This window comes from Rousettus aegyptiacus, unplaced genomic scaffold (assembly GCF_014176215.1).
Source record: "Rousettus aegyptiacus isolate mRouAeg1 unplaced genomic scaffold, mRouAeg1.p scaffold_m13_p_8, whole genome shotgun sequence".
NCBI classification, from domain to species: domain Eukaryota; kingdom Metazoa; phylum Chordata; class Mammalia; order Chiroptera; family Pteropodidae; genus Rousettus; species Rousettus aegyptiacus.
In genome coordinates, this window is record NW_023416311.1 from 82,312,335 (window position 1) to 82,324,373 (window position 12,039).

The window sequence follows — 12,039 nt, forward strand, 5'->3', positions numbered from 1 at the left end:
AATTCTCAGGTGTTAATGACAACTTTTCAGGATACTGACCAATTGTAATCAATAGTCCTTTTGTTAGATTAAAGAGTCCTCCCCACCCCCGCTCCTGCCCCCCGCCCCGGGTTTTTAACTCAATTTCTTTATTTATTTTAATTAGTTTCAAGTATACAGTACATTGATTAGACATTTATATAGTTCATAAAATGATCCCCCCCAATTGTTCCCTCCCTCCCCAGAACCTCCACCTAGCCAACATATTAATGCTAACTGCATTCCCTGGATTCCCTCTGCCTTGCTCCCCAACCCTGTGACTATCCATCAGCTACTAATTTGTACTTCTTTAACCCTTCACCCCATTCTCCCAGCCCCGCAAACGTTCTTCCTCACTGTCCATCACCAAATTGTTTGCAATATTTGTGAGTCTGTTTTTGATTAGTTTGTTCTTTTTATTCCTTAGATTCCACATGTAAGTGAAATCATATAGTGTTTATCTTTCTCTGACTTGAATACCTTCTAGGTCCATCAAAGCAATATGTTTTTCCATACTTTCCTTTTAGTACCTGTCTTTTAATTTGAAGTGTCTTGTAAGGGTCTTGTTTTCCTTTCCATTCATCCACTCCTTTAGTTGGAGCACTTATTTCTTTTCCATTCAAGGTACTTATTGATAGGAATGTAGTTGTTACCATTCTTTATTCCTGTTTTTGATACATGGTTTTTTCTTCTTAGAGAAGTCCCTCCAACATTTCCTGTAATATGGGCTTGGTGATAAATTCCTTCAGCTTATTTTTGTCTGGAAAGCTCTTTAACTGTCCTTCAACTCTAAATGATAGCTTTGCTGGGTAAATTATTCTTGGTTGTAGATCCTGGGTCTTCATCTGTTGAATATTTTTTACCAAGCCCTTCTGTGCTGCATAGTTTCTTTAGGGAAATCAGCTGTCAGTCTTATGGTTTTCTTTTATAAGTAACTATCTGTTTTTCTCTTGCTGCTTCTAATATTTAAAGAGTCTCTTTTGTTAGATTTGTTTCATGGATTTAAAGTTTAGATGGAATAGATAATTAGTTTTTAATGGTGAGTCCAGAGTTCTTATAATTTCCCTCTTTTCTTATGAAATATAGTTCAATATTTCTGGGTCATAATCAGTATGTTTTTAATGAATCAAAAATGACATAAAATGGAATATTTAAAAACTTTTGTTTTACTACTTCATTCTCAAAGCAGTTCTATAGCTTAATTAGGTTACTTTTTAACTCAGTGCTTCTATTTGCCTAAGTATTCATAGTAGAGTAAAGCTATCTACAAACCATGACAAGCAAATAAGCGAATTAAAGCATCCATTCTATAGGAACGTAGGAAAACTCAATGGTGTCACCTTGAAATGAAAACTGTCCTCTGAAACACAAATTAAATATAAAAGCTGAGATTAACCCTTTGGTTTCTGACTATTGAAAGAAAAGCCTGAATGACTCTCCTGTTCTCCACCACCACCCACCCAAATCAGAAATTGTTGCCTTTCTAATCACTGCACAACCCCATCGTGGACTGCTCAGACCTTCAAGTGCACTTACTGAGTATACTTAGGTCTTTCAGTCATCAGTTCACACTGAAACATTTATAAAATAAACAATTTTGTGACACTTATTGTTCTTTTTGTAAGATATTATTAAGAATGTTCATTATTGGTAACTTTCAGATTTGCCCATTTATCAGAATCAACTGAACTGCTTTTAAACAATGCAGATTTCCAGGCTTGCTTTAAGCCTGTTCAATTCGAATTTCTGGGCAAGGAGTCAGGGTCATCTGTATGACAAACAATCTTCTCAGATGATCCTGAGGCAGTTGGTAGGAACATTGGAATCATGGCACAGTGGCCTTCTTAAAAGGTTCATGGAAGAAATTTTCTCTCATCTCAGTTCTGGCACCAGTGATCCTGGGCAAATGGTTTGTTTTTATCTTTGGATACTGTAATTTATATAACTGATTGTTTTGATCTTTTTGCATTGACTTATGTGAGACACAAAGCCAAAAATGGCTCTTTCTAGCAAAAGAACAGAAAGAAAATGATAGCACTTTGGGTGTTAACAACACTCTTGTCTTCATCTCTTTCTTACTCTTATTTCTTACTCTTATTCCTTCACAAGTTATTATTTTTTAAAAATTAAGTAATTAAAAAAAATTTAAACCATTTGACCCCCTCCTGGCAGCGACTAATCTATTTTCTGTATCTATGAGCTTTTTTTTCTTTTTATTTTTCTTTTTTTAAGAGAGAATATACAGTATTGGTCTTTCTCTGTCTGATTTATTTCACTTAGCATAATGCACTCGAAGTCCATTCATGTTGCCGCAAATGGTGAGATTTCATTGTTTTTTTTCATCTTTGAATAATACTCCATATTGTGTGTGTGTGTGTGTGTGTGTGTGTGTACACACATATATAATTTCATTATCCATTCATCAATGGACACTGAAGTTGCTTCCAAATCTTGGCTATTGTAAATAGTGTTGCAGTGAACATGGGGATGCGTACATCTTTTCAAGTTAATGTTTTTATTTTGTTCCGCCAGATAAATACCCGGAAGTAGAATTGCTGGATCATACAGTATTTCTATTTTTAATTTTTTGAGAAAAAATTATTTTTAATTTCATATTTCTTATTGCAGGTATTTTTTGTAAATTTGTTTAAACCCTGTATAGAACAAGTGCGACATAAATAAATGGTAAGTACTATTCTAAATATTTGTACAAACTTTTATGAGTCTTTCTTAACTTGAGTTGAGGTGTTTGAATTTACTGTTTCTTATTTTGAAAACACAGCTTAGGATAATCCAGCAGAGATCACAACATAAACCTAGTTGAAGGTGCTGCCATAACTGTCTAGTCGAATCAACTTTTACCCTTTTGGAGATTGTAAGTAGAGTAGAAGGATATGCCATTTGCTGTACTAATTCCCATAAAAGACAAATAGTCTCCTAAATTTTATTCAGAATGAAATCAGCACAACAGAAATACATCAGTAAGACATGTGAAAGAGAACTAGAATTCGTAACAAAGTCAATCATAAGGGGCAGGAGTGGACTCTATCTATGCTCTTTAACTCCATCCAGTTGTATCTGAAGATAAAATTAGCCTACAGAACACATTATGGGAAAAACAACAAACAAACACAAACAAACAACCCCTCCCTCCAAGAAAACAGGCAGCTGGCAGATTCAAAAAAATCACGTGTAGTCTTAGTTTACATGAGATTGGGCAAGCTTGCTTTTGATCCAATCCAGGTATTTCTTGGTAAATAGGGTGTAGATTCCAGGTTTCTTGGCTTTACCACATTTACGACCTCCAGAGACTAGGGCATAGAAGGCACCTTTGCACATCAAGGGACCACCTGAATCACCCTGGAAAGAAGAAAATGGGTAGATACTTGGTAAGAAGTTGTTGAACTTTTTCTACCATCACCTGTTGATTACTCCAAGATTATTATCTGGGTCCTTGGTTTTTTGTGTCTTGAATAGTACCCAATGTAGCTCCTTATTGGTGTAGGGTCTCTGTGTCTCTGTCTCTGTCTAGGACCATGTTCCTGTCTGTCTGTCTGTCTGTCTGTCTGTCTGTCTGTCTGTCTCTGTCTAGGACCACATATATACATTCTTTGGTAATCAGTGACTATTGAACTTTATTCATTAAGGAATGAACAGGTAGACATAAAGTTTAAAATAACTCACTGAGATAAAAGAAAAATTTTAAATCGTGAATTTCATTTTGGTGTTTATGGATCTGAAATCAAGTTGCTATTTAGACCGGCAGAAAGAGTATTGCAGTAATGTCCTGGTGTCAGGAGCTTCTCCCTGTTTTGCATCCTCATAGAGATGAACACAGTTTTTTGCACATACACAACACTTAGTAAATACTTGCTCAATAACTGATTCTTGAGGACTCACTCTGATAACAAAACATGTAACTAACATTCTGTCAAGGAAAGTGACAGGGCAATAGAAGGGGCAGCCTGGCCTTTCGGATTAAGAGTTGGCTTTCAAATCCAAAAAGCAGCCTGTGCCTCTGCTGCCACTCCCATCGAAAACTGCACCCCCTCATGCTCCAGTTGGCCTTAAAACAGAGGTTTGGGAGATGATGTTCCTGGGGCACTCCAAATGCACATGATCTTTGAAATTGTCATAAATTCCACCTGATAATCACACGTATAGTGCGATGCAAATATTGTATTCTAATTTCTAAAAATATTGATAATCTATGTGCTACCTATTTGTCATCTGTAATCATGTACATCTATTTTTTTTACTACCCCAGAAGACAAGATTTTGAAAAATATGACTGTTGTTTCTTTGAGTCAGTCAGTTGACATGATTTAAGAAACACACACTATATAGTTGAGCTTTTTTAAGTTAGGTCTTATAAGACCTGTCCATTAATTTAAAATGTGGTTCTTTTCTTGGAGAAGTTATCTTCTAATTGCCACTAGTGACCTCAGAGTTGGTAGGCTTTCTAGGATGGTAATACCCCTCAGAGGAAGCCTGTACAAATCATCAGATACAGTCTATTATCCTGAATAGAAAACATTTAATGAGTATTTATTATGTTGTTGGGAACATTCTTATGATTCGTTCAGACTGGAAGGTGAAAGATAATGCTGTTCAGGAATGGAGAGTACTTTTAGGGACTGTGAATTTGTGTTTTCCATGCCTCTCCCCTGTGCTAACAAGCAAATGGAACCTTGACTATAGAACAGCTCTTTGAGATATCTTTTTGAGTGATAGGCTCTTACCTGGCAGGAATCCTTCTGGCCTTTGGCATCTCCTGCACATACCATGTCTTTAGTTATAATTGGATTGTGGTTGTAATAACTTTGGGTGTTGCAAAGTTTTCGACTTATGACAGTAACAGTGACTTCTCGCAGGGTATCAGAAGGGCTTAAAAGTTTTGGATCGGTAGTGCCCCAGCCAGTAACATGGCACTTTGTTCCAGCTCTAATATCATTTTTGGTGCTTGGGTGAAGCAGCTGGACATACTTATCAAGTTTCGCGGCCACGTGAAGCTGATAGATTGAAAAGAGAATAAATTATTATTCATCCCCAATAATATTCTGCTATTAGCCTGAGTGATCTATGTGTGGTCTTCTGTTCTAGGAGGGCGTCCCTCTTCTTGAATCTTCTTTGGTGGTAGCTCGCAGCTGAATTTGTGGTTGTTGCTTTTTGGAACATGCTCTTCATTCCCCACGGAGCTCAGTGATGTTTGGAGAGGGAACTTATGCAGAGCAGGAATTTTTTTCAGTCTCAAGTAAACTGGCCTTTGCTCTGTATTGGATGGTTTTCTGTGGAATAACATCCACAGGTCATGACTTTGAGGGTTGGGCTATTTCCTGCTGGATAGGACCCTTGAGTATGGTCTAGACTAAGTTTGGACTAGACTAAGTATGGTCTAGACTAAGTTGTAACTCACTTCTGTGTCCCTGAAGTCACTTGGTTGGCTCTGTTATATAAATGACTTGTATTTTTCATTTGCTAATGATAAAAGCATTTGGAGAAAAAGCTTTTGATCTGGATCCTTAGGCCTGTTAGGATGTTCCTTCCCACATATATGAGCATCCGAGTTGCTTTTTCTTATGTAAACACAGCCTGATACATTTGTAATAAATTCTTGTTTCTTTCAAGGCAGTATATGGAGTTAAAATGAGCCCTTATATAGTATGTCACAGTCACCTCAAACATGGAGAGAGTGCTAACAAAGTGTTTTTGTATAGATGATTTAGCAGCTGAACTATATTGTATCGGAATGTTGGAGAAACTAACGGAAGGCAATGCTACATACCTTAACCAGCATAATATCATTCGATTCAGGATCTGATGTAAATCTTGAGAATGGTATGAATTTTTTAATCTCAATTGTCTGTTTGGAAGCCTCATTCTTTGAGAGAGAGTGTGCTCCTAAAACCACTTTGGGAGACTGACCTCTAGCAAACCTAAAAAAGGCAAAGAGAATAGAAGCAACAAAATGATTCCCAAATCCCCCATTGGATGAGAAATGGTAGAAAAGGTCATATACATACAGGAATAAGGACTATTTACAAGATAACCTGTCTAGGATGACAGAAGTTTCAGTGGACTCAAGCATGAATGAATAATACCAAGGAACAATTGCTCCACCTCACATTCCCCAGCACTGTGAAAGAATATCAGAACTTGTACCCTATTGTGGGAAAAAGGAGTGACATCCTAATGGACTAAAATCAAGTTAACAACGAGATTGTGTTAATTTATGTAAAATTAAAGGAAATTCTACTTCTCAAGTTTTTGTGTTGAGATTTATACCTACCATTGTTTTCTCTCTTTTTTTTTTATTAATTGAGGTAGAAAATACATAACATAAAATTTACAATTGTAAGCATTTTTAAATATATAGTTCTATGTATTAAATGCATTTAATTGTTCATCCATCACCACCATCAATCTCTAAAACTTCGTTATCTTTTCAGTGTTAAGTGTATTAATAACTAAAAGGTAAAGACTCAGCTATACACTTGTTAACCGGTATGTCTAGATGTTATCTCAGGGCAATCTGAGAAGCAAGGTCCATTACATGGCTCTCACATGTGCTCAGATGTTGTTTCCCTTCAATTAGAAAGATGATTTGAACAAGAAAGGAGAACTTTCCTTAAGGTAAAAAATAACTGCTAATTTAAACTGAAGACACTTTAGAGTTAGTAGCCATTGATAATTCCATTGTGGAGATTTAGAGGATATAAACGGGTTTTTTTTAAATCCCCAGTCATATACAGTTCTAGTACCAGTATTTCAATAGTGCCACAACTGATCTGATTTACTGTACATTAACTAAAAGTACGTTTACATGTAGTTATGAAAATAGAAATGACTTTTCTAAGTTCTCGGCAACACCTGGGAGCCATTTGCATATTACAAAAATATCCTATTTTAATGTATGTTTTTAGGAAGTCACTTCAAATCCTCTTTCAGAACAAGGAAGGTTACACAAAGAATTATATTTGTTTACATATACCTATGTAGTTATCATTTGAAAAAGGGATCAAGGCGGATTATTAAAAAACCACACATACCCATACATACAGATTAATGAAGATTAATGAAAGTTAAAAAGGGCACAGAAATACAGAAAGGAAAAGGAAAGTTGTTTCAAGTTTGGAGAATGAGTACATAACTACGAGGCAAGTTGTGTATGGCAGGGCTGTGCCTGCCAGGAATGACCACTTTTTGGTTTCTACCAAAAGAGTTTATTTTGGTTTATTTTGGGAATTCCAGTTCTATTTGTTGAAAAGTTTACCTATTGCAAAATCAGGATGGGGATAAAATTTCTCAAAGGATGTGGACTGGATTTCCTAAGATTGATTCAAACTCAAATTCAACATACTCTCTAAACCCAAAGCTTTGGAAGGGAAGAATGAAAGAAAATCTCCCAAGATCTCAGGCCTAACAGAAACAGTGGGTACCTGTGTAAATAACAAGCCCAAGGAAAGCTGTGAGGTGCAATGCAGAGAGCGGAAGATGAAGTCTGACTATGGGAAGGGTGCTGAGAACATTTATGGTTTCCCTTTATCTTTTACCAATTTACTTGATTAGTTAACTCCTTTGAAATGTTATGGTTATTTTTGTCTCCACTGGGACATGTTAATACTAAAAATAAATGCTCTCTAAACTTTCCATTTCTGGATACACTTCAACTATAGTCTGTACTACAAAGGTCAGTTTTTCTGCTCACATGATACCTGAGTTCTAGGATCCCACCTCCTTATAAATCCAGGTCTAAATTCACACAGAGGCATAATAATACCAGTGTCTTTCATTTGTACATTTGTACAGCACAGTGTTTCTCCATGGGTGGTCCACCTGCTTCAGAATCATCCGGAGGTATTGGTTTATAATGCAGATTTCTGAGTCGCACCCTGGACTTAACCAGATCAAAACTACATATAGAACAGAGCCAATGTATTGCTTCCAGTACGTTTTTACTTCATCTGCTAAAGACATTCAGAAACATTGCCTCTACTGAGCCTAACAATAATCATTCTCAGTGTTGTTAAAGCCAACAGGCTATGTAGTCCTTATTGGTGAAAGAGTCCTTCGACTGGCCAAAAGTGATACATATTGTAAGTAGAAGAATCAGGCAGGACCCAAACCCAATTTTTGTGACTTTAAGTCCAGTGCTTTTTCCATGACGCCTTCTAAAGCCCTGTGTCAAGAACTTTCATGTCTCTTATTCTTTGTGCCCATCTGCCTTGACACTGAGCAGTGTGTCTGCTTAGACACAGGCCTTCGCTCTGACAGAGAAGGCAGGGTCCCTATTTCTTGGAGGTCTCTTTTGCCTAAGAGAGGAGAGAATGACCTGGCTGTCCTATCCCATCAATGCAACTGGATCATCGGATTTGTTCCTCAGTGATTACCATGGAAGGTACAGATAATGATATAACAACATTAGATAACATTTATTAAGTTATAGTGGTATGTCAGGTTTTGTGCTAAGCATTTCACATATTTTTCCCCCTTATTTAAACCTTACAACAGTCCTGTATGGGAGGTATTATGATTATTCCCAACTGCACAGGAGGAAATTGAGACTCAGATAAACTAACAAACCTGAGAAAGTTCCATAGATATTAAGAATACAAATGCAGGCAGGATGGAAAGCTCAGTTATATTGAATCCAGGGCCTAGATTTTTAACCGTTCTACTCTGGGAGCCTTGAGTGATTTGTGATGAAGCGAAGGCATGTGGATGGGGGTTTGGGGGCTTCCATTTAATCACTGGCAGGTGGTAGGAGGGAAGGGTGCTCAGTAAGGGAAGACATTGAGGGAGACTCAGGAAGACAACGGACAAGATGGCTTCTCATAAGTTAAAATGTTGAAAATAAGATTATGCAAGAAGTCTTTTTACCAGTTTCCTTTTAAAATTGGCATGGCAACTAATAAAGGGTCAAGATACTGCGTGAGGAACCACGTGGATGGGTAGTGAGAGGGGAGCCCCCAGATTTGGCCTCCTCCACCATTTCGCTGAGAGAGGGGCCAGGGTTAGTAAGCTATTCCTGCAGGATACTTGAAGCACATTTGTGGGAAGCCACCATTGAACTATTTCATAAGTATTTTGGATTTCACAAAGCTTAATATTTTTCTAAGCACTAATCCATCCACATTTTTACACCTAAGTGTCCTGTAGAGGAAATTTGAACTCCACATATTTTGAAGTTCTTTTAAACTCCAGCCATTTAAAATTATAGTCAGCAGTAGTTTCTTTTTTCTTTTTTCTTTTCTTTTTTTTTAAATTCCAAGACCTCTTTTCCCTGATTTCTCAATTTGAGAATCCATCCCTACTGAGTCAAATTCACTTGACAAAATTTAAAATTCAACTTAATAATACTATTTACCTTTGGGTAGCACTTTATGGCTTGTGAAGGATTTCGCATACTTTGTTTTCAGCTTAGCAAGAAAAAAAAAAACCCTCAAAATTCTTTCTTTCTTTCTTTCTTTCTTTCTTTCTTTCTTTCTTCCTTCCTTCCTTCCTTCCTTCCTTCCTTCCTTCCTTTCTTTCTTTCTTTCTTTCTTTCTTTCTTTCTTTCTTTCTTTCTTTCTTTCTTTCTCTCTCTCTTTCTTTCTCTCTTTCTCTCTTTCTTTTTCTTTCTTTTGTTCTATCCAACTTTTATAAGAAGTCAAGCTCTGTGTCTGGGGAAATTAGAGTCCATCCAAATGTCTACCATAAACATATTTGAAGATGTACATATTTTGAATTGAACAAACATTTACTGATAGTCACCCTCTGCCTAGCTGGTCCACAGGGAGCAAGTGCCCTGGAAAGAACAGAAGTGAGGGGGACACAAGGGTGATTTCTATGACAGCAAGAATCCCACTTAAATAAATTAGCCACATTAAATTAGAAATTAGTGGCCTGCTACTTGGAAATAAAACAGAAATTCTCACTGTTTCCAAGTTTCAAAATTTCTATTTTGTGTTCAAAAGTCTCATTAATGGAGCAATCAAACAATTGCCCCCGTTCCCTCTACCACCAAACCTGGAGAAGCAAGTCAATTCAGTTGTTCCATTTAGGTACAGCTGATGCCCGGAGAACAAAGCATTATGGCTAAGAGTTTCGTAAGTGAAATGCTGTAACGCTTATAAGGAAAGGAGAAGGAGGCCCTATCTCTTCACAGCTTATTCATGCAAGAATCATAAGGAAGAAAACATACAAATAAACAAAAACAACACCCCCCCAAACCCCAACGAACAAAACAAACACTAAATTTTCTATTGCTTTTCCTTTTGTGATGGTTGCAGAATCCCAAGAAGAGTTTTAGACTTTTGGAGCTGAAGTAAGAGAATCGCAGGCTGAAATGGACTTTGAGAGGTTATAGTCTGTCTTCAGAAAAGCTTTTATTCTAAATATCTCAGAAAAAGAACTCTGTGTATGTGTGTGTATGCGCGTGTGTAAATTATCTATCACTTTTTTTTCTCACCTGGGTAGGTTGTTGCCCCCTACAGTTGTGCCTCCCAACTGTGGGCCTCACCTCTAGGCTGGGGAACGGGGCAGAAGAGTTAATGTAAGGAGTCTAAAATCCATTAGCAAAGCAAATTCCTCTTACTACTACTACTACGATGGCTAGTTGTAACTTATTTGTACTTACTATGAGCTAAGCATATTCAAATATTTATAAAGATAGTATTTATTCATTAAAATCTCATGAAGCAAGTACTACTATTATTATTGCCCATGTGTAAAATGGGGAAATGGAGGTGCAAGCTCAGGTCGTCTGATTTCCTCAGGAGAGGTATGACCTGAAAGTCAGGAATACTGCTGCTTCCATTATTACTGTCGATGCATTACACAGTGGGCTTGAATTTGTCTAATGGCTTTATGGGAAAGGTAGCCCACCTCTCCCTTTCTGAAAAGGAAAGTTCAGGGCAGAAAAAGTGGATGTGTGAATTCCACCAGTTGGTCGGTTATCACAGAAGCTGTTAGTAGATCAAATTCTCTCCTGGGAGAGGTGAGCTTCTCTTCTCATCAGCCTGAGGAAAAACATAGAAAAAAACTCCAGAAAGTGCAAGTACTCACCGACTGTAGCAGTGGGCTGCTGTCAGCACCCACTGAGGATGGATCAGGACTCCTCCGCAAATGTGATTGCCGCCATACTGAAGAGAAGCCATAAATGGCCTGGAATGAGGTGACACCTCTTTCCCTCCAATTATCTCCATGTTGAAACCTAGAAAAGAAAATTGAAAGATTTAACATAAGAGATCTAAGCAGATAATTTCACGTAACTCTTATTTCGACAATCATGATATCATTTTCAAAGATTTAAAAAGAATCCTACAATCACCTAATAGTTATACTTTTACTGATAAACAATTGTATAACACATTACAGGTTAGAGGAATAGACATGGTTATGCAAAATTATTTTCATTTATACTGTAACAATACAATCATTAGAAATTCATTTATAGTTCACATACGGTAGGCACAGAAGATACTTACACTCTGGAGTCATATAAGCCCAAGTTATTAGGAAAAAGAGAGAAAAAGAAGAGAACTTGGTCATTTTAACGGCTTAGATTTAAGAAACACAGATGAAATACTCTGACTGTATCGGTAAAGGAAGAAGATTCTGAAGACTAAGTTTTGATCTCACAAGTTTTAACTTGTTCACCGCAAACGTTCTAGAGGTAAGAATTTTCACACTGAAGTCTAAAGGAGCATATCAGTTTGGGGAGTTTCAGGTCTGTGCTTTTAGCACTTTTGGGGGAGTTACGTGTGCAATAAAGAATTCATTCCTAGAGTTAATCACCTCCAATATCTGTATGAATACTCATGTTATAAATGATGCAAGAAGAAAAAATATTCAAGCTGTAGAAATAAACTAAGTTGTAGACAAAGTTTAAAGATGTTCATTGCTCTAAAGCAATACTTACATTTTTCCTGGCAGAAAATGGTGCCTATCACATTTAGTTTCTTTTTGTCATTTGGACATAGATTTATTAAGTAGAAAGACATAGAACCTTGCACAAGTAATGGTTGTGTTACAATAAGG

General features: G+C 36.9%; 1 protein-coding gene across 1 annotated transcript; it reads right to left on the minus strand.

Moving 5' to 3' along the window:
• Positions 1-2,948: 2,948 nt before the first annotated feature.
• Positions 2,949-11,683, minus strand: GZMK (granzyme K). Its single transcript, XM_016142343.2, has 5 exons — positions 11,487-11,683; positions 11,065-11,212; positions 5,804-5,954; positions 4,761-5,030; positions 2,949-3,378 (listed from the first exon to the last, which is right to left on the minus strand). Exons 1-5 carry the CDS (start codon positions 11,548-11,550, stop codon positions 3,217-3,219), a joined length of 795 nt encoding a protein of 264 aa, XP_015997829.2. The 5' UTR covers positions 11,551-11,683; the 3' UTR covers positions 2,949-3,216.
• Positions 11,684-12,039: the final 356 nt, after the last annotated feature.